At 49.6% G+C, this 22419-nt stretch overlaps 1 protein-coding gene across 2 annotated transcripts in view; it reads left to right on the top strand.

Annotated features, from left to right (window-relative positions):
* The window catches only part of PIK3R3 (phosphoinositide-3-kinase regulatory subunit 3), a 78419-nt gene extending 69997 nt beyond the window's left edge, over positions 1-8422 (top strand). For both annotated transcript variants that reach the window (XM_053984708.1, XM_053984709.1), the window contains one exon: positions 1096-8422. In XM_053984708.1, the coding sequence (XP_053840683.1) occupies positions 1096-1297 (202 nt within the window). In that variant the 3' untranslated portion in view covers positions 1298-8422. The remainder of the gene's footprint in view (positions 1-1095) is intronic.
* Positions 8423-22419: the final 13997 nt, after the last annotated feature.

Genomic DNA, 22419 nt, shown 5'->3' with positions numbered 1-22419 from the left:
TGTAAAGGTAAATCCTCTGTTCTCATTTTCAGACATGCCCAACTCTAGATCTTTTTCTTGTATGTGTAAGGTAATGGTGATGCTTCAGAGGATTATTTGTGAGCAGTAGTTGTGATGACATTCACACAGCCTTGCATTGATTTCTTGTATTTCACTTCATTTTATGCTGGTGTAATGAAGGTCAGAAATACTACAACTCCATTATCTAAAAATCCTTCAAGCTTGTCCTGGAGTCCAAAATGGCTTTCACTGATTTATTTCACGTGAGGTTAATTGCTTCTGAGCACAAGTCTGAGAAATGAATATATGAAGGTTTAGCACCTCAAGGTAACTGAAGACTGTAGTACCTGCTGTGTTCATTGTTCTGTTCATTGCAGTCACTCAAGTGTTGAGTTCATCAGATGCATTTGTTTGGTTGGGATCATGCTACAGGCTCGAAAAGGGGTGGCACAAAGTAACCTGTTCCTACATGTGACTGGGATTGTAACAGGCTCCAGTACAAGGATTACATAATACCTGATCTCTCTGGCAGATAAATTTTTCTAGCCACTGGAATTGCTGTGCTCCAGCAGCTGCTTTGCCAAGTTAGAGACTCGGTCGCTATGGCTTCAGATAATGAATCAGCTTGAACCTGTCCCATGCTTAACATTAAAAAAAATGCACATTGAAGTTTAGCCACTGTGTTTCATGGAATACTTTGTAGGTCCTGATAATTTGTGGGTTTTGGTTTCTTTGCTTAGTGGAAAGGTTTCTAGGTGAGTTGAGCACAAAGTCATTGCTGACTTCGGGTGCTTGTCTTCCTGGTTCAGCTTTTGACTTTTTTCCCAAGGACCATTTGGAGAACAATGCAGTGGGGAATTGTACTGCTGGGATGGAAGAGCCCTCTTATGTGGATTATTATGCAAGAGTGTTTAATCACATGCCCTGAAGCCCTGTTTCTTCACAGACTATATTAATCTCCTCCACTTGCATCTGCTGGGTCTTCCATTATGTAATCCAGTGACTGGAGGAGATGCTGCATTAGTTAATTGTTAATAGAGTGTCACTTTGGGTTTGTCCTTTTATGTTAAACTCTCCTCTTTCCTTTCCTTGCAGAGCTGATGGAGAGGTGAAACACTGTGTGATCTACAGCACTCCAAGAGGTTATGGGTTTGCAGAACCATACAACCTGTACAGCACACTTAAGGATTTGGTTCTTCATTACCAGCAGACATCCCTTGTCCAACACAATGATTCCCTAAATGTCAGGCTTGCATATCCTGTCTACGCACAGATGCCCCCCTCTCTCTGCAGGTAAATTTTGGGGAGGAGGAAAGCGCTGGCTTATCTTGGATTCTTTTCTACGATTTTTATTAGAACTCGGAGGGCATTCTTTCTCCTTAGACTGCTTGTTTTGCACAAGAAGTGATTCTGTGAATGTGAATCAAAAAGAGGCCTAGCAGCAACAAGACGACAACTTGGGTGTAGGTGTCCTGGTGCTACCTTAAAAGCTCAGCTGTGCTTTTACACCGATACTTTTGTTTCCTTATGAGGGGAATAAACTAAACTCAACGCAACGCATACGAAAATACTGGAAGCAGAGCATCATTTTATGGAGATGATTTTTTGCCAGGCACCTTCAGTGGAACTTCTAATTGGATTTTTTTTTCTCTTGTTCTAGTAGACACAATTTGAAGCCTCTACCTGAGGCACTGGTAATGTCTTTCAGTCTTAAACTCCCAACAAACTAGGGGGAAACTCTGCCACAGCAATTCTTCTCTGCTAATTTTAGCAGCTTCACTGCAATTCAGCCGGACTTCCAAAAGAGGGCTTGTCTTGAGGTAGCGTGGAATTTGGTGAGAGAAGACCAAAGGAATTATGGGAAAGCTTCAGGTTTTTATTTAAATGGAAAAATGCTTGTTAAAGGAAAGTTGCTTTATTTTTATGCCAACAGTAACAAAGTTTTGGTTTCAATGGCACTACAGGTCTTCGCTTAAAGGAAACATAACCAAACTGAACATGCCAAAACTTCGTTCGTTGCTACATCAAGCACTTGCAGGGGAGGTTGCATTAGCATCCGCACATACTTTCTGCACCAAAACTTGAAACAAATAAAAGGAAAAATGAAACATTGTCTGGCTTCAAAACAGTAAATTTGTCTGATCTGATGTAATTGCTCACTCTCCTCTTTCTTCACTCCCTCTCCCTCCTGTTCCTCAGCTTGGGATTCTTTTTCCAGAGTTTTAATGATACTGTGCTTCAGAATGTAAACCAGAATGAAGCTTGCACTGACCTGCTGTAGGTCTCTTGCTGAACAGTGACAGACTCTTGTAACACTTGATTTTGGTACAGAAGAGGTCAGTGTAATCAAATGCTCCTGGATGGCTTGTTGTACCCAGTTCTTTGGTGGGGTATAGTTACTCCCGGTTGTAAGTGAGCATGCTAATCCTAGATCTCCTCTGATTTGTTCTTTGCGAGCTGGCTTCTGAACTCTCACACCACTGCAGCCAAGCAAGATTTTACTCTGGTATAATCTAAATTCCCTTGTAGTTATTTTAGACATGATGCAAAACACAGGAAGGGATGAGAGCCATACTCCTCAGTTACTGGATGTCTGGTACCATCCTTTGGCAAGGGCTGCTGTCAAATACTCGAGCGGGTAGTCCTGGGCTTCATCAACTGCAGCAATCATCAAATAAATCCCCTCCCTGGAAAGTGTACAAAGCAGCTTATTTCCATTCCTTAAGCTTCTAAAATGAAAAAGAGCTAAGTTTGGCAAACTGAACCACTTGGCATCAAAGCACAACTGGCAAAGTAATTGTTCAGTGTGCAACCTTGAAAGTTACTTTTGTTCCCATTACTGGAAGCGTTTCCCTTGCAATGCACCCATTGTGCAGGACAGGAAGCAGACAGTCATGCAGGTCTGAGAATGCTGGAGACCTGTTTCTGACCCTGGGGCTGATTTCCTGTTCAAATGGCTTTTTTCTGTAGTGCCTGGGCAGTAGTGCCAGGCTTGTTGATGTATATTGTTTACACTAGAAGTATTATTTCACCGAATGTCTTGAATTGCAAGTAGGGAAGTGACAAGGCTGGAGCACTGACAGCCATTGCAGGAAGGGTAGTCTGGTTGCCTGGCATGCCATGACATTTTTTACTTTGTACTAATGACCCTGACGCATCCCAGATACTTCCTAATTGGCCAGAGTGCAATCTTCAGGCAAGGAATTCTGTAGATGCCACTTTTCTTATTTAAATTATGCCCTACAAAGCTTAACCAAAACTCAAAACTGTGTGAGAGAAGAATAAAATTCACATAAGCTGCTATGTCAAAATTAACCATATCTGTTTGTGTGTCCCTTCTACTTCCCCAGGAAAAAAGGAAAAATGAGACATAGACTTTGCTGTTAGTGGAAATCTTGAATGGTTTCCTCAGTGGTCTGTGGACATGGAATTTTTTCTTGGCTAATTTGCAGTTCTAATCTAGTAGCTGTACAGCTGCCATTCTCACACCTCTCGGGTATCTAGCATTCCCTTGATGCTGGGCTGAGACCAAATGCTCAATGAAAGAAATCAGTTCAAAGGCACAAATGATAGCCAGGTGCCTCATGCCTGTAGAAGAACCTGTGTGAGAGGAGTGTCTGATTTTTCCCTGCCCTTGTGATCTCTCTGCTCTCTCTTACTGACATTTGAGGTTGATGAGACCTGTATTTCTGATCCCTGCTTTTGTAAGAGAGCTAACCTGGCCAAAGTGTTTCACGTCTGCCCCAATTTCAGGTAGGGCTCAGATTTGTTTTAAACAGGAACAGATCTACTTCCAGGCTCATAAATCCTGGCACACCCTCGCAGTCCTGACAGCAGCAGGATAGCAGAGCAGGGCTGTCTGAAGTCTCCCTGTAGTGGAATCTGATTGATCCTGTGAGGTCTGGTCCAGGCTCCAGCCCTGGCTCTGCCAAGGTAAATACAGTGTAATTCCATTAGCATCTGTGAAGGTAGCTTGGCTTTATCATGGTGTGAGTGAGTTGGGACTCTTGGCCCTTTGCTCCCCGAGCTCTTTTTGCTGATCACCGGTGATGTATTTGCTGTGAATGATGGAGCCAGAGCCAATAAGCCATCCTGAAGTGTTCTTTGAAGTTATGTTTTACCCAAACTTTCAGAGCAGGGCTATGGGCAGACCAAGCCTGCATTCCTTGTACTGGCTCCATTATTCTTAGCAGTCCCCTGAGGCTGTTTTGCCACTGTCTCTCCCTGTGTGTGATTTAGGCACCTGAAGTCCCAGCTGCTGCCACGGTTCCCCATTGACTCGCACGTGCTATTGCACAGATTCTTCCTGCAACTATTCTGCACTCACAGAGAAAATGAAAATTGTTATAAAATCAAGTGACACGTGTAGCTGGTGTGATCTATGGGGCAAGGGCTTGGTCCTGCACCTCTCATTGTACTTGGCCTAATTCTGTTTGCTCAGCAGCATTAGACCTGTGAGAGAACCCACAGCTTCCAGGAGCTGCTCTTCACTTGCATGACTGAGAAATCAGAAATGGGCCTGTGAGGTACAGGATTACACCCCAGGATGAAAAGCAGCTGTTAAACCTGAAACAAATACAGGAAATGTGAACAAAGAGGCAAAACAAAGAAACTCAAGTTCTTTTAAAACAGTAAGATGTGAGAAGGTTTTAATTTTAAGAGTCAGAACATCAGGAGGAAAGGGGGAAGTAGCCTCACTGTCGTAGCAGCCATCTGGTACCAGGCTGCAGTTAAAGGAACATTGATCTCACTGACCCATATTGTATTAAATGTATATGTAGAGTTAAATAAATAACTTTTGCACAGTGTTAAATGGGGGCGGGGGGAGGGGATGTTGAAACTCGAATATGCACAGTTTCTTCTATCTGTTTTGAAGTATATTTGCAGGGAATTAGGGGTGTTTCAGTATTTTGTGTTGGTATGGATGGAAATCAGGTCTGCTTCCACAGTTGCCATTGGCCCCATTGTATCAGCCACGAGTGCCATGTTTTTGAAGTTAGTAAGTTAAAAATCTTTTCCCACTAGTTTGTTTGTTGATTACAAGTAATCTGAGCATGGGAAGAACCAACCTAGAAATAAGAAGAATGTCCCAACAGATGCTTCACTAGTGTGTGAAGCAGTAATGTGCAATTGTCCACCTTCTGATACTGGAGTGCTCTAGTTTTGGGGGTTGTCTTTGGGTTTTTATTTCATTCTCATCAGCAGTGAAATGAGTTGCTGCTTTGCACCACTGGTAGTTGCAATCTAGAGTTATATCCAGAATAGCCCTTTGTCTTATGCCAAAAATGCTCTTTCCACACTCATCTCGCTTGAGGTGGCAGATGTTCAAGAAGTTTTCCATTTAATGTGATGGGCCTGATTCTTTTCTTGCTGACACTAGTGTTAGCAAGACTTCCACAACCAAATGCCATTCCCAGGAAAAAACTTGCATTTAATCACAGCTGAACTCTAGTAACAGCAGGGCAAAAATCAAAGTTTCCCTCACAAAGCCAGGCAACTGTGATGGGACTGTGGAAACGAATGTTGACACTTAGTGCTGTTTTGGGGAGGACAGGAGAAGGATGAGGGTCTTGGTTGCCCCAAATCCTGAGGTCTCTGCAGGCTGAGGTGGCACCATGTCTGTAACTGAATGCTGTGGTTGTTTAAAACAGCAGAATTGCTATAGGAGTGTCACAATTTAAGTTTGGAAAAGCCCCTTATTTGGTACTTGAACAATCTCGCTTCTGTTTTTGAATGTCTGTTTATTTTTTGTTACACTAGCAGGGAATAAAAATCTGAAATGTTAGTGAGTCTTGTATGCTTGCTGCATTGTGCAGACATGAAACAGGTACTGCTTGTGGATCAGGAGGGGTAAGAGACAGGTTCAAAATGCAGTTTAACAAAGCACTGTGATGGGTTTTGGGTTGTATTGTTTAGACCATGTTTAAAATCAAGTTTCCTTATGTGTAGTTTCCTTATAGTTGGTTTGCAATCTCTGCTTTTGCAATAGCAGAATTAAAATAACATTCCCGAAGAACAAAAATGCTGTGAGGGGAGGGGGTCAGGCTTGCTCAAATTCAGCATTCAAAGCAAATAGTTTTAGTGGAGAGGAAGGATCAGCACCCTAAAGCATCCCTCTGGTCGTAGTTTGATGAAGCAGGAGACAGACCATGAAGCAGAAACCTCTGCCTGGAATCACAGAATAAGAGGAGATGCCAGAGCAGACCCTTCCCTCTGGAATAACCAGTTTTACTCTCCTTAAATGCACATGCAGGAGAGGTTTAGGGAATTGGTACAAGTCCTTGAGGAGCTGCTGCCCTTTCTGTATGGGAAGGGAACTTGCACTGCTGATCCCCTTGTTTCCCTTGGCACACGAGCAGCTGGGAGAAGGGAAGGACCAGCCCAAAGAAGCACTGGCCTGTTCCTCAGGAGGCTGGGCCAGTTCAGCCCTGCGTGAGCAGCAGCTTTGGACGGGGTTACGTGAAGTTTGGCCAACATTTTTGTGAATCTTGCATTCTGTGGGCAGAAATACTTTCCACCGAATGGGGGAATAAAAAAATCTCTCTTGAAATCTTTTCGGTTCCTTCCTGTTTGTTCAAAGGGGCAGATTGGGAGCTTTAGCTTGTTAACTGTTTACATGATGACAGTGCTTGAAGTGCTGGTCTTTGGGACTGGCTCCATACAATTAATGCAGAATTTGCATTTTTTAAATTGCTATTGGCATAGACTCACTTTATTTTATGACTAGACTCACCATTTGTTCTAAAGTTTGCCTTTGAAAAATGTAATATGCGCTTCAGAGACGAGGAAAAAAAAAGTGAGACGGGCCCTTTTTGACAGAAAAAAACCTGCTTCGTTGATCAACCTGTATTAGAGAAAGCAGCTTTAATTTGATGCCCCCTCCACCACCTTCCCTTGGGATTGCTTCTGTGAGATTGGCATTGGCAAATGAGGGGAGGGACATTCCCCCTGTGTCCAGCAGCGCCGTTCCCATGCACTCTCCAAGTGCTTGTAGCAAGAGGCTCGGGATCATTTGGGGAAAGTTACTGCATCCAAAGACAAAAGAAAAGATCTCTAAGGGTGACTGTCACCCCCCAGCAGGGGCTTGTAGGATGCTGGGGCCAGCCCCGAGCTGCCCCCAGGTCTCTGTTGGCTGGGGGGGGGCTCACGGTCAGTCAGCTGGGTCGGGGTTTGAATCTGTTTTGTTTTTGTGAGTGACTTCTACATCCAGCAAAGATCTGTTTGATGAAAACCTGTTAATTTTGTATATCTGGCTGTTTATTGCACCATGGGATTGTAATGGTCTGCATCATCCGTGTGTGTGTGCGCGTGTGTGTGTGTGTATATGTACTGTATGTATATAGATATATGTAAAATATATTCACGTACACATTTATATGCATTAGCTGTAAGTGGCACTGCCCCTTAAAAATAAAACAAAACTCACTGTTAGCACATTCTGCCACGTGTTTAGGCAGAATTGGGTTGGTTTTTTGTCAAATGAAAAGGAGTTTATTGTGTTCATCTTGCATATGTGCTTCTGAAATGCTGAACTCTGGATTTCCTCTTGGGGGTTGCTACTATATTTGTAAACAGAGTTGATTTGGGGTGTTATTTACTCTGGGACAAAGCATTCAACCGTGTCCCAAGCAAAGGCTTAGCAAAAGAAACCCCTCTTGCTCTCCTGTGAGATGCAGTGATTGTTTGCACGTTCCAGTGGCCCCTCAGTGCCCCCTGTCCAGAGCTGATGTGCAATGGGTGGTGTTGGTGCGTGTCCCTTTGTGAGTGGACTCTTTGTACAAGGTGTGGTTCAATGTAAAGCATGAGTGGGTGTTTGATCTTGTGTCGAGGGCTGAAATAACAGCACACTCCTTTGTACAACCTTTGCATCAATGTTTCTGCTTTTCTTTGACTTCTTTTTTCTTTAAGGGAAACTGCATCTGTTAAGAACCTGCTTCTCCAGAAGCTATTGAATTATTTTGTTTTCCAGATGAATTCCAGCATGTAACTTTGGTACTCTTGTTTGTTATTTGTGTAAAATCTGTTCTTCTGTCGTTTATGGTGTAGTTGGGGGGGGGGGGGTGGGGGGAAGAAAAGAAAAAAAAAAAAGGAATTCATGTAGTTTAACTTTTAAAGAAAAGAAACAAACTGCTTCATAAGGAAACCAAGTGTATGTTAGTGTTTTCTGACAAGTCATCCTGTAGTTTCTAGCTCAGTAATGCAACACTGTACTTGTCACCGGGTGTGTTACAATTTTGCTGTACTTTCTTTTACTAGATGGTTGGGCTTTTAAATCCCAGACACTAAGCATCCTGGGCCTACTTGCTCTAGATCAAAAAAAAAAATGCAATAAAAAAAAAAATTGCAATAAAGCACATTGACATGTAATGTTTTAGAAGGATGTACTGACAGCTGTTTCTAATAAATTCCAAACTGCAGCGTGGTTGGGCTGCCTTGGTGTAGCTGTGTCTGTCTCCCAGCCGAGGCCATGGGCATCATCTTTAACAGAAGCTTTAAAAAAAAGACTTGCAGAGGTCTGATTTCCTCTAGGCTGGAGAGAAAGCCCCTCCTGGGGCTGGGAGGAGGGAGGACTACACGTAGCACACGTGCGCTCTTTAATGGAGCCTTCCCTGCGTTCCTTTCACAGCGTCTTCCGAGGGAGCAGGAGCCATCAGCAGTGTTCCTGCATGGCTCACTGCTTCCTCTGCCAGCAGGGAAAACCACGTTTGGTGATGCCAGTGTTGGTGCTGGGGGGAGAGGAGGGGATGCACCACTTGAGCAGATTTAGGAAAGACATGGCTCAGCTGCATCCACTCACCTCCATTTTGCAGGTGTTTGGGAAATCACTGTTTGCTTTCCCAATTCCTTCATGAGCACCAGGCATTGGAACCACTGAAAAATCAGTGAGTTTGGGGGTATTGCTGATCCTCTTTCATTACAAACATAGGTGATGGCAGGAGGGCAGACCTGGGGGGCTGTAGTGCCCCTTAAACTTGGCAGTCAGATGGGATGCCACCCTAGCATCCTCAGAAATCTAGGGGCAGTGGCTGTGGCTGTGTGTGGCTCAGTGTTTTTGCAGCCCCATGAGTCGACCTTTTTGCAGACTAATGAGCAACATTTTTCCAACCTCCTGAGTCAACCATTTTTTTTTTAATGCTGCATCAGCATTTTTCACAGGGCCGAGTAAGCCTTTTCAGCTGCTGAGTCAGCATTCCCTCCATCACCCGCACCAGAGGCCCCTCCACCAGCAGGCAGGGAGCACCCAACTGGGCAGAAAAGTCCCTGATCATGGTGCACGGAAGTTGGGAGCACCCAAATGGACCCTGAGGGCTCACTCAGGCATGTATCATACCCAGCAAGGAGCTCACCCCAGGTTGCAGCACCTTGGGGTGCTCCCTGCTGTCCTGCCCGCAGCACTGGAGGGATGCAGCCCCTTAGAGACATCACCTGGACCAGCAGCAGCCACGTGGTACCCAAGGGATGAGCCATGGGCTCTGTGGGCCAGTGTTCACTGCACTGGCGTCCCCAGGCGAGAGGAGAGCGATGGGGAAACAGCAAGGAACTGAGAGGACTCTGCAAGGTGCTCCAGGGCCTGGCTCATTTTTATTATTATTTAATTTATTTATTTTTAATAAGGGCTAATGAGGTAGAATTGCAGGAAAGATGTAAGTCACTAATTGGCTAATAGTTTTCCAGGGCTTTGCCAGACTGCTCGTTGTGTTATGAAAACATCACAGCCAGAGCCGGCATAGGAAATTTCCAAGCAGCCGTGCTGACTGGATGGAAAGAAAAACACCTCCCAGCTCAGATGTCTTCTCAGAGAAAGGGCAGATCCTGAGGATTTTTCCATCCTCAGCAATTCCACAGAGCTTCCTGCAAGTCCCCTGGGTTCCCCCCACTCACACACAGGACCCTCCTCAGGGGCAGGCAATGGCTTGGCACCCCCAGGTGTGGCACCATAGGGCAGGGCTGCAGGATGGATGGACAGAAGTCCCCAGGCTGCTTTCATGGGATTTCTCTTCCCTCCCCCACGTAGGAACCCACTCTAGTGGGAGATTCATGTGAGGATCTTGCCCATGGGGAAAAAAATCTGTCAGGAAAATCCCAAACACTTCCAAAAGCCCATCCTCCCCCAGACAAAATGCTTGATGTAAAGGGATCAGGGTTTAGTTTGAAACCTGGGGCTTGTTGCAGCAATGAAGCTGCTCCACTTTTCCTCCTTGGTTTCATCTCTCAAAACAGACTTATTTTAGTCTAATAGTTTAGTTTAACAGACACTCTGTTGCTGGGCAGCAGGAGCAACACAACCACAGCCATAGCTCTGAGTACCACAGTCATCAGTAAAGGGCAAGGTGGTGAGTGTGCTGCACAGCACCTTGAGCAGCCCAAAATCCACGAGGGATGTGGTTGCTTGTCCCCTCCATCCCACTGCAACGTGCACAGCTGGAATGTGGGATCCATCAGGTGCCTCTGCCATGAAAGAAGCACCTGAGCCTGGAAATGCAGTTGGGGCAGCTGCTTCTCACACCCGCGCCACTGGGGTTGGGGTTGGGATGAATGTGAAGGTACCCAAGATAGAGGGAGCTGCCTGAATCCCACAGTTCATCCCTGTGAGACATGAGATGTAGCATTTCCCTCCTTGGAGCATCAAGTCCAAGCTTGGAGCAGCAGTCGGCAGCTTTCAAATGAACTGGTGGATTAGGGCTGGCCAGAGACCCAGAATCCCCATTTCATGGGAAATCTCATCTTCTTGCTTGTCAGGCTTCATCCAAATTGGAACAAAATGGTAATGTACAAAATTTGACTCTGGAAAATACTTTCAAGGGGGGAAAGCCCATCCCACATTGATTTTCGTTGAGCTGGCACAGTCTCACACCAGCATTAGCCTTTATATATCAATGTCATCCATGAGCCCAGAAGGGTTGGAAGGACAGAGGCTTCACTCTGACCAACATAATCCACTTCCCTGGCTACTATTTTCTCAAAATTTTCTCTTGACTGCTATTTTCATCAATTCTGTTCTTGCTGATGGCAAATCTTTCTTGCTGAGATCTGATTGGCTTTGAAAAGAAGTGATGGGTAGGGGGAAAAATGCCAGGGCACCCTCTGCATGATGTCTCTGTGTTCCATGGGCAGAAGGTGTGGTGGAGGAAAAGAAAAAGGCTGCAGAGCACCAGCCTGGGTTGTTGACCACTCTCCTGCCTCCAAACCCATCCTTGGTGGTGGTGGTGGCTCCTGAGAAACACCTTGGCCACCTCTGCCCAGTCACTGGTGGGTTTCAGGGCAAAACCCAGTGTGGGTTCCCCCAGGCTCCAGCTCGCCTGAGCACAGCCACCTGCCCAGAGCCCTTCCCTTCCCTGGCCCCCCCAGACCCAAGCCATATCCCTGGACAAGGGGCAAAGTCTTGACCCCTCCCTTGGAGCAGGAGGAGGCAGCTCCTTACATCCAGCTGGCTCAGCCTCCCAGCCCTGATGCAAACTAGAGCAACTCAGGGTCTGGTGCCCAGAAGAGGGATAAGGAGCAGAAAGAGGAGCATGAGCTGTCACAAGGCCTCAGGGGCAAGCAAAGGCATGTCCCATGGTGGAGCATCTTCAGGCAGACTAGGATGCCAGGAGGGCAGGGGCCAAGATGTGCCCCTCCATCCCAAAAACCCTTCCCTGTGCTCCTGCATGGGCTTCTGGGCAAGACCCCAACTTTCCCAGCTGCTGCCCCAGGTCTGTGCCCAGAGGAGGCATTTGATAGTCACAAGCCTGCTTCAAGCAGAACTGTAGCTGGAGCATTTCCCAAACTTTCCCTTTGCTCACAATTTCAAGGGAAGAGGCAGGATGGGTGCACTGAGAGCAGAGCCAGCCGCCCTGGGCAGGTGCTGTGCACGCTCCCGCGGCCGCTCTGCCAAAGGAAACACAAACATCCTACCCAAAGAAAGCACTTTTCATCGGCAGCACAAGTTCCCATTTTTGCACAGGGCTGGGCTGTTCCGGGCAGCTTTCCCCACCACACTGACGGGCTGAGCACGGGCCCGGCCGAGCTTTCCGGGCTGGGCTCTGGCCAGAGCCGCCCTTCCTGCCCCACGTTAGACCCACAGAAACCAGGCAATGTCACCACGTCCGGCACCTGGGGAGGGTTTAGGCTGACCTGGTGTGAGACACCTCAGAGTTAAAGGGGCTTAGTCAGCCTCAGAGTCCCTCCTGCTCTTGAGATGTGGCAGCTGGGGATGTAGGACCCTGGAGATTGGAGACCTAGAGGATGTGGGACCTTGCTTCTCCTTACTTCTGGCAAGGGGAATTTTGGCCACACCCAACTGTCCCAGCAGTGCAGGCAGAGGTGGTGAGGCCCCATAACCTAGAGGAAGCTGTGGAAGGGGAATTCCAGTGTCATGTAATGGTGCAGTTCAACACCAAGCCAGGATAACAAACACAGGTCATTAAAAAAAAAAAAAAAAAAAAAAAAAAAAAAAAAAAAAAAAAAAAAAAAAAAAGGCAGGTGTTAATTTGGCTTAAAGTTTGCGAAGACCTGAGGAGAATGCAGGATTCAGGGTAGAAGAGAGGGTGAGGAGGAGTTCCAGGGCACTTGGATGCACATCACTCATGGAATAAATAGCTCTGGGTATTTTATACCTGCCCTCAGTGCTGGTGGGGAGAGGAGCAACTGGGGCTCCTCCTGCTCCTCTGCCCCCATCGAAGTGCTGCCACTGAGGCAGAGCCGGCGTGTCCCTGGTGCCAGCACCTGCCCATCTCACCTGCCCGGCCTCACCTGCCCGGCCTCACCTGCCCCATCTCACCTGCCCATCTCACCTGCCCCATCTCACCTGCCCGGCCTCACCTGCCCCATCTCACCTGCCAATCTCACCTGCCCCATCTCACCTGCCAATCTCACCTGCCCCATCTCACCTGCCCATCTCACCTGCCCAGCCAGCAGCGGGAGCAAAGTCCACAGCGGGAAAAGCGAGGCTGAGGCCTCAGGAACAAAGCAGCCTTTCACAGCAGCGGCTTGGCCAGAGGAACCAGGGAATATTCCTGTCCAAGGGCTCCCAAACGGCTCCCAGCTTTGATCCTGGGCACAGGGCAGGTTTTTGGCATTTTTCCTTTCCTTCTTTGTGTTGCTCTTAATTTTTTTTCCTTCCTACTTCATGGCATAATTTTTGTATGTGTCTACAATTTCTAAGAAAATTTTCTTGCACCTCTGGGAAGAGAAACCTTCTGCTGGGAGCAAGATGCACACGCTCACAGCCCTTTCACCTGTCTCCTGAGGGAGAAAAATCCCTCCTCCAGGATTCACTGGAGGCACAATTGTTCATCACTATCATTTTAAATTCAGAGGTTGTTTTCTGAACATGTCTGATAAATCACAGCCTCACTCAGGATGGGAAATGGAACCAGCTCTACAGCTGTGTACCTTCCTCCCAAACCACACTCCTTCCAGGGGAGTCACTGGCTTGCATGCTCAGGTGGCCTTTCAGACTCCCCAGGTGACAGGGACAAGCATCTTCCCCCCTGAGCAGCCCCCAAACCTGCTGGCTTCCAACCAGTTCTTCTGTCACCTGTCTGAAGCCTCCTCTCCCACCCCAAATGCAGAGGGAGGGGATACAGCAGCCCACCTTCCCCAGCTGAAGCCGTGCCCAGCCGGGCTCTCCCCTCCTGCAGCACAGGGAATGGCTCCCCATTCCCTGTTCACTCACACAGTGTGGGGCACACCTGACACCCCTGCCAGGGCAGGCTGAGCCTCCCCCGCCCACTGCCCACATCCCAAATATTTTTAGGCAGTTGGAAACATGCCTTGGCTGCTGCCAGCCTTCCATGCAGGGATAGGAGGAGACAGATGGGATGGAGAAATTGAGTCAGCCCTGAGAGGTCACTGTGGCAGCCAACGGAATAAAACCATCCCCCTCCTCTTCCTCCTCCTCCTCTTGCTCCTCATCCTTCTCCTTCTGGTCCCAGTACTTGCCTTCTGACGGATGTTGCCTTTGGACCAGACCCTCCTGCAGCCCAGCTGCTGAAAGAACGCTGTGGTGAGCCCTGTGCGCCCGGGGGCCGTCTGGAATCCATCACTGTCTGTGCACAGGGACGCCAGCCAAACCCTGCTCCTGCCTGCTGCTGGCAGCTCTTGGCTTTCCGGGGGAGCACCTGCGGGTCCCCCCGCTTCCCAGCACTGGGATTCAGCTGGAGAACTCACTGTACCACCAGCAGTGGCTGGGAAGGGGAGCAGCCACCCCACAGCCCCACAGGAGCCCCAAACCAGCTGTTGGGGCCAGCCCCGTGCCAGGGGAACGGTGCTTTTCTCCCGTGCCAAGGTTTGGGTTGGTATCTCCAAAGTGCAGAGGTGCCATGGAGGCTGTCCCTTGCCAGCCCGGGGTGCTGGGCCACGCTACAGGGCTCCAGGGGCTCCAGGGCATTTCCTGCCTCTGCCACTGCATTCCCAGAACTTCAGGAACATCCCTTCAGCCCTCCCCGTGAGGCTCAACACTCTTTGGGGTTCATGCTCCTCTCCTTGAGCAGCAAATGCCCCATCCTTCAAACAGACCTCGAAGAAGCATCATCCCTCTGTTCCCATGGGTACAGCACCTGCCCAAAATGTCCCTGGTGTCCCTTCCTTGTGTTATCTGCACCCCTACCAGGATAAGCTGCTCCTGGAGCTTCACCAGCTCCTGACCACAGCACCCTCAGAGGTCTGCAGCAGTCCTGGTGGAGCTCCAGCCTCGCTCCCCTGAGAGCAGGAATTGGAGAAAGATGGAGTGGATTGCCCTGAATTTGGGATGTGCCTGCACTCACATGTGCATGTCCTTCCCCCGTGCAGAAAGGCCTCAGCAGGCTGGAAGGAAAAGGAATTCCAGCCCAACTCCAAATGCAATCTCACACCAGCTCAAGCTGCCAAACCCCAAAGACCCCCAAAAATTCAAATTTGGTCTCCAAATCAACTGATCTGATTCCTGTCCTAGTGCCAGCACCTGCTCCTCCAGCACAAGGACAGAGAAGCAGGGCTGGAATGTGTGTGCCCCATGAGCAGGAGGGGTTTTCCTGGGTGCTGGGTCAGGAGTTTAATATAAACCAGAAGGTCTCATGGCACTGGCTGCATGGGCAGCACTGGCCTGACTCCCACAGCTGGAGATTTCCTGGGGAAAAGTGGGGCCTTCATCCAGCTGCAAAACAGCTGGATGTGGGCTGCCCATGCACCTTAATGCAGGCAGGGCAGGGGCTCAGCTGCTCCCCAGCGCTGCTCCACCACCATTCCCTTGAATCTGGCTCCCCAAGCAGGGCACAGCAGCCACAGCCCCACAGGTTTCTGCTGGACATTGTTGCATCCAGCTGAAGGTTTGGGAAAGAGGCAAGGAAGTGAATGTTCCTCCTTACCAAAAGTCCTTCATGGCTAAAGCAACCAGGCAAGTAAGCACATGGAAATGCAAGGGATGGAGGGACAGGAAGGGGCACAGGGGTCCTTGCTTCCCTCCTCATGCTTCAGACATACTCATGTTGTAACAGTGAGAGGGAGTGCAGGCAGTGCTGGGGAGCAGTGCAGTCCCCCTGTCCCACAGGAGCATCCCCCACTGCTCTGGGAATGTGCACCCCTGAGCAGCCCCACGGACAAACCCAACAGCACCTGCAGGACTAAGGAGCACCCTCATTAATGACAGCCCCAGAATTAACTAGCTGGCTCCACCACCCACTCAACTTCTAAAACGTCAGGTGAGGGTGGGAGGGAGGCAACAGAAGCCAGTTACTTTTAAGGTCACTGGTGAGCAATCAAGCAGGAAGGTGGCCTGGGGTGTCGCACCAGCGACCTGGGGCTGGAAATCTTTAAAATCTCATTTTACGTTTTAATCTTCTCCTTTTCATCTCTAGCAAAACAACCATGGCTGTCAGGGGATGAGAGGATGAGCACAGGAATTGTTTATTGGGGAATGCCACCTTCTGCTGCCAGTGACCTGGGAGGGCAGCACCTTTCCCAGAGACCTTCTCCTGCAGGATTAATAGGGGTGCCCAGAGCAAAGCCCAGACCTACGTGCAGAGCAGTGAGACCCCATGTCCTCGCTGCCAGCAGCAGGGATGGCTTGGTCATGTGCTCTGAGGGAACCCAAAGGAAAACCCTTCAGGATGCTGCCCCACTGTGCTGCTCACAGAAGCCAGTTTTGGGGGAAATCCAGCCTTTTAGGAAAGCAGAAGAGCTACTGACCAGAGAAGTGTTTGCAGCCACAGCACCCATAGGTTTAGCTCATCCCTTCCTGATGGCATCCAGCACCCTTGCAAGGGGGCAAACCAGAAAGTTATTCATATGTCTGTATTAGAAATAGAAAAAGATGCTAAACCAGCAGCTGTGATGCAACTCCAAGGCCCTGAAGGACCACGGAGCTCAATGAAGCTGCGATGGGTTAAGTCCTGCCTGACCCACTGCCTCGGGTGAGCACCAGGGAGAGCCAGGGATGCTCCCGGTGAGATCCGGGGGAGGAGGGAGCTCTCCCAGCCTGACCCCACCGAGTTCAGCCCCAGCCCTGCACAGAGCAGCTCCCCAGGCAGCGCCACGGGAGAGCATCCCGCAGCCAGAGGGATTCCCAGCCCAGGGCATCACCATTCCTGCCTCACCCCGTCCTCCATCTCGCACAGCTCAGCACCGGCAGGACGATACCCCCGCCTCAGCCCTGACCCTTGTCACTCTGCTTTAACCCCCGTGTCGTGTCACCCTCCCACGCCGGGCCATCCCCGGCAGCCTGGCCTCACGCCGAGGGTCAGTGGCAATCAGCCGCTGGCGAGGATGCTCCGTGCCCGGGCTCACGGGAGCTCCTCAGGGGAGCCCCGTGACGCGGGCGAGCTCAGCGGGATTAGCGGGCAGACGGACGTGACTGCGAGGCGGTCGCCTGGCGCTAATTAAAGAAGGGATATATTTAGGCACCCGGTTATCCCCTGCATTTCACTTATTTTTAGCTCCCAGTCTGCCAGGCTGGGGTGGCACATGGGGAAGGGCACGGACGCAAGGCAGGATGGATCCAGCCCCAGCAGCAAGGAGGTCACAGCCGCATGTCCTGGCCGACACTGAGCCCCTCGGGGGAAGAAACCTCTGTCCAAACTGGCTGCAAAAGAAGAGAAAACTTTAATTTTTCCCCACAAAGGCAGGAAAATGGGTTTCAGGGAGCAATAGGGGCATCCTTGATCAGTCCTTGCCTCAGATCCATCCAGCCTTTGCCACCACCACACCCCCAGCTCCAGGAGTTGAAAATGGCCCTTTTTGGAATCACCCAGCAAAAAGCGCCGCTGTGCCCAGGGCAGAGGCAGCTCCTTCATTCTCAGAGACCCATCCCCTCTGCAGTGGCACTGTCCTGGCAGCAATACCACTGGTTCCCATACCTTCTTTCTTTCCAATCCTGCCCCTCAGCACAGCTGGGCTGTGTCCTTGGCACATGGCTGAGCACCCCATCCACATGGGCCATCAGCAGGTGTGGAGCTTCCTTGGGCCTTAAGTACTCTGAAAAGAGCAGAGAAACAGCAGGAAGGACAGGGCCCAGCGTCCCTGCATCCCTCCTGGGCCAGGACAGCCCATTAGTCCCGTTCATTTCCCCCTTTGCTTCCTCCCCACAAGTGCTCTGGGGTTTTATATTTGAGGGTTTGGGGGTTTTTTCCCCTTTCCAGAGTAAAATATTGATCAGGTCTCTGCTACCCTCCCACCCCCACTCCACCACACCTCCTGGCCGCCCTGCTTCCCTCATGGAGTAGAAGGGAGGGTGTGGGAGAAAATCAAAATAATGGGATAATAAATGATCCAGGGAGTTGAAACCCAGCTGAAAGCCAGGCTGCTCTGGCTGGCCTGGGAGGAGTCTTCCCAGCAGGGAAGGTTTGGTTTGAGGGTATTTTTGGAGCTGAACAGCATCCAGGGGTGGCCAAATTTCTTCTTAGATGGCCCATCAGATAAAGCCTCTCCCAAAACAGTGAGGCTGGGAAGTTTGGACCATAACTCAATAAATCTGAGATGAAAAAAAAAAAAAACCACGCCAGTTTCTTTCCTTTGACTGCAGGAGCAGGTGCCCTGCACCCTCCAGTCTGTGGAGGGTGGCCAGGGCTGTGTGAGGTTGTGAGCTCCCATCACCTGGGCTGCAGCTCGCCCTGGCTCCCTGCTGCCCATCAGAATTAGGCAGCCCATTTGAGCAGGTTTACGATAATCATCAAATAACTCGTTCATTGACAGCGTGTCAGGCTGAGGAGACTGACTGAGCCCTCGTTTGCTGATTGCTAATTAGCTTAACATTCCTAATCCCTCATTAGTGACTATGAAGTAAGCTCTGAAATATGAGGTCAGCCCTAATCAGCGTTTAAAATATAAAGCCCACTGGCACATGATGGAGGCTGGAGAGGGGGTGGCTGCAGGCCAGCCCTGGGTGCTTCCATGGTCACAGGGAATGAGGCTGCACAGAGCAGAGGCAGATAGGAAGAGGCAAACCCTGTGGAGCCACGGACACCTGCACATCCCCCCAGAGCTCAGCCCCTGCACTCGGTGCCCTGCATCCACACGGGAACAGGCAGCAATGTGGGGTGCAACACTTGAGGGGCCCCAGGTTCCTCTCGAGTCCCCAGTGCATGCAACAGCAATTCCAGCTGTGGCTTCCATTCAGAGCACACTGTCTACAGAATCACAGAATATTCTGAGTTGGAAGGGATCCACAAGGACCATGAGTCCCGTTGTTAAGTGAATAGCCCATACAGGGATCAAACCCATCAGCACCATGCTCTGACCAACAATGCACCTGTGCAGGATGCTCTGGCTTTCCCCCCAGTTCCCAACTTCAAGATTCCAGGTTAACTGCAGGCAGCCAGGCTGCTGGCAGTGGGACTTTCCCCAGAGACTCACCCCCACCCTCTGATCCTGGGGGAAGGAGTCAAATCTTGGCATTGGCAAGTGGGCACCAAAGTGCACTGGCTGCCACTTCCATGCCACCATTTGGGAGGAAAAAATGGCCCTTGGTTGTTGTGGCTTCATCCTCTGGAAGAATAAACTGTTGTGGACTGAGAGTTACTTATTCCTGGCTGGGGAAACCTCTACAGGAGGGCTGTGGACATTAAAATAACCCTAATTAAACTCCAGCTAGTGAGCCTTAAAAAACGAGAAAAATATCTCTGTTTCCACGAAAATGTAATTTGAAAAGCCCTTGCACCAAACTCTGCTCACCCAGGGCGATGCTCCCACCTCAGGCCCTGTGTTGCTGGAGATGATGCTCTGGATTCGGGCTGTGGGGCAGGGCCAGTTCCTGCTCCACGCCCGGTCCCTGCACGGAGCCGGGAGCAGGGAGCCTTTGCCATGGCGGGTTATTGCGGGAGAGGCACCGCTGTCCCCTCGCCCGCTGCCGTCCCTCGGGGCCGCGCGGTCCCGCTCGGCGCGGGCAGCAGCATCTCTCTCTCATGAGCGCACGTCAGCGATGACGCCCAGCGAGCGGCTGCCGGCAGAGGCACCGCAAATCTCCTGCGGACGGGGCCGAGCTTCGCCCCCGTAGCTCCTGCTCCGTAGCTTCACTGGAGCACGGAGACACGGGATATTTTGAGCATCCTTGGCAGCAGCGAATGAGGATTAGTCCAATCCCCCCAGACAGGAACGTCTCCCCAGCTCTATTTCCAAGGACAGGAATAGCCTTTGAAGGCTTCTCCATGTGGAGGGCACACACCTGCAAATGTTAAAAGCAAAGATCTGTTTCTGGAAACGTTTTGGGTGGTGCAGCATCAAGTCTGCCTAAATAAGTGGGTGAAAAAGGGACCGTGTAGCACCTGCTGGCTTGTGCCCCATGGCTAATCCAAGCCCATGCCAAGCCCCTGCCCTTCAGATTTTATTGTGCATCTAATTCCTGAACCCATCAGACACGGTGTGCAGCTGTGGCCGGTCACATCCTCCTCTTGCTCAGCCAAGTTTCATGTCTGACAGGTTTTTACTCTTTTTACCCCTTACATGTTCTTACCATCAGGACCCTGCATTAGCAGGGACACAAAACACTATGAACTTACAGACTCGGTGGAGGATGGTAAATTCTGGGCTTGAGTTTCAGAGTGGAAAGCTTTGGCTTAGCCACACACCTGTCCTGTGGAGCAGAAAATCCCAAACAGCCTGGCAGAGTTACTCCTCTACCCAGACACTCCACAGGCCATTTTCTGCCCCATCAAGCAGCTGTTGAGCGGGCAGGTTGGGAGCACAGCCACCTCCAGCACTATGGGAAACCGAGGGGAGACCAACCAAGAGACAAACACGAGTCTGGATTTATGTAAAAAAAAAAAAATTATTTATTTTGGAGGAGGATTTGAACATCGACATGCAGGTACAACATGAATAAAAATTATTGCACCGCTATTATGTGGCAATTGTTCAAGTTTCTAAAAACACAGAAATTCCACACTTTCTCTTATCTAGCTAAGTGCTGAGTGACACGGCTTGGCAGAGCCCAGCGCAGGAGGTGCTCTCACAGCCACCTGGATATGGTAATCGAACACAACGTAAACACACACTTCTGTCAAATCTTCTACTAGAAGTACAGAATTATCCTTCACATCCAGCAAGAGAAAACCAGAGAAAGACTTTATCCTCCCCTCTTCGGAAGAAAAACAAAACAAAACAAAACAAAAAATACTCCAAATCACACCTTAATGCACGTGTGGCAAACAAACCCACAGGTCACTCCTACCCCTTCCCCCACAAGCGCTCTTTAGTACAGCAGCAGCCAAAGGCCTCCAACATTCAGACCCAGGAGTGGCCAGTACAACGCTAAAGTCTAATATTTACAATAAATATCATCCATTTCTCTTAGTTTGCAACAGTAGAAGACAAAGGGAAAAATAACACTGAGGCACGGGGCAGGGATGCACCAGCTGGATGCAGGAGCAGAGAGGAGCTGCGGAGGCCGAACCAGCTTAGGCGCTGCCATCCCAACACGGGTGAGGAGCAGGAGACACATCCAAGCTGACAGAAGGGAAGAGGGAAACAAAGCAGGAAAGCAGCATATTTGGATGGTGACATGCACGGCTCGTTCACCAAACACACACCTCACGCTCGTGACTCCAACCTTGGGCCTGCCTGACTCGGGATTACCCAGAGAGACCAAGGGCTGCGCTGGCTGGGGCTTCCCTTGGGCACCGCGGGTCCAAGTCGGCACTGGGAACACACTCGTGCCCCTCAGACACAGCTTTTCCAACTTCCTGTTCCTTCCCAACACATTTTGCAAGCTTTTTTTTTTTTTTTTTGAGAAGGTATTTAAGGAATTTATAGCAGAGCAAGGAATAAGTCTTGGTGTATCTACCTGGCTTATTATCAAAATTTAATAGAAAAAGTCTTTTTGCCTGAACTTTTTGCTAAAGTGCGCCATGTAAATTTGACAGCAGGTAGAACAGGGATGATGGGGCACCTGGCACACTGAGGGAAACTGTAGGACTGAACAAGAGCAGAGGACACAGGGCTTTACTAGAATGCTTTCCTGGCAATGCTGTTTGGCTTTGGCTTCCAAAAAACCAGGGATTTTTAATTGCACTGACCACTCTCTGTACCGTAGCTACAAAAGAGGCAACGAAACACATACCTCACCTTTTCTTTGGCCAACACAGGCAAAAGCAGCTAAAGCTGTGACACAGCAAGGGGTTTCACTCCTCCTGTATGCCTAGGAAAGGATAATTCTGCAATTCAGCATAGGAAGCAGTGGCTGCAAAGGCAGGGAGTCAGCAGCTTACAGCTGGTACCGTCACAGGGTCCCACCCCTGCCCGTGGCGGGTGAACCAGGTTACCCAGCCTGGCTCACACCACGTGCTCACCTCCTAGGAGCAGTGGTCGGTCTCCTCCTCAGGTTTTTTAAGCACAGAAGGAAAAGGGGGACCCGCCACCCAGGGAACAGCCAAGTCAGACCACATTCTCACACAACTCCTTAATTTACACAGACACTTCCATCTCGCCAAGGTCAGGTGCTCTCAGGAGATCAGCTTGTCAAGGAGGCTTGTCTTTGTAATTACAGCAGACTCAGGATGCCAAATCCACTTTTCACTATTCCTGTTCATGCCATAATATCCTGCGCTGTTTCTCAACAGTTTTTTAGTAGATCAACCCATCAGGGAGAAAACCAGCCAGGCAAGTACCAGATCCTGCCAAGTCTGTTCCTTACTTGCTATTGCTCTAAATCAGCCCTGAATGACGCTCACCACCAAGAGCACTTGGAGAGGCTGGAGACACCCAGGACCCTGACAAGGCAGTGGAAATACTGTGGTTTGTAATTGCAAACCAAGTGTATACGAGCAGCCTATGAATTCCAGGGAAAGGAGCAGAGAGACAGCACAGCAGGCTCTGCTCTCAGTACCACCACAGCTAGGTTTATTAAGGTGTTACCCGGGAGCACTGAGGCTTTGGTTAGTGTAGTAGCAACACCATACATGTTCACACTGACACACGGAGTAAACACTCATTTAAACATGTTAAAAAAAAAAACCTCAAACCAAACCAAAA

The sequence above is a fragment of the Vidua macroura genome, chromosome 9 (genome assembly GCF_024509145.1).
Source record: "Vidua macroura isolate BioBank_ID:100142 chromosome 9, ASM2450914v1, whole genome shotgun sequence".
Lineage (NCBI taxonomy): Eukaryota > Metazoa > Chordata > Aves > Passeriformes > Viduidae > Vidua > Vidua macroura.
The sequence above is the reverse complement of the archived record's forward strand: the minus strand, read 5'-3'. Positions and strand labels throughout refer to the sequence as shown.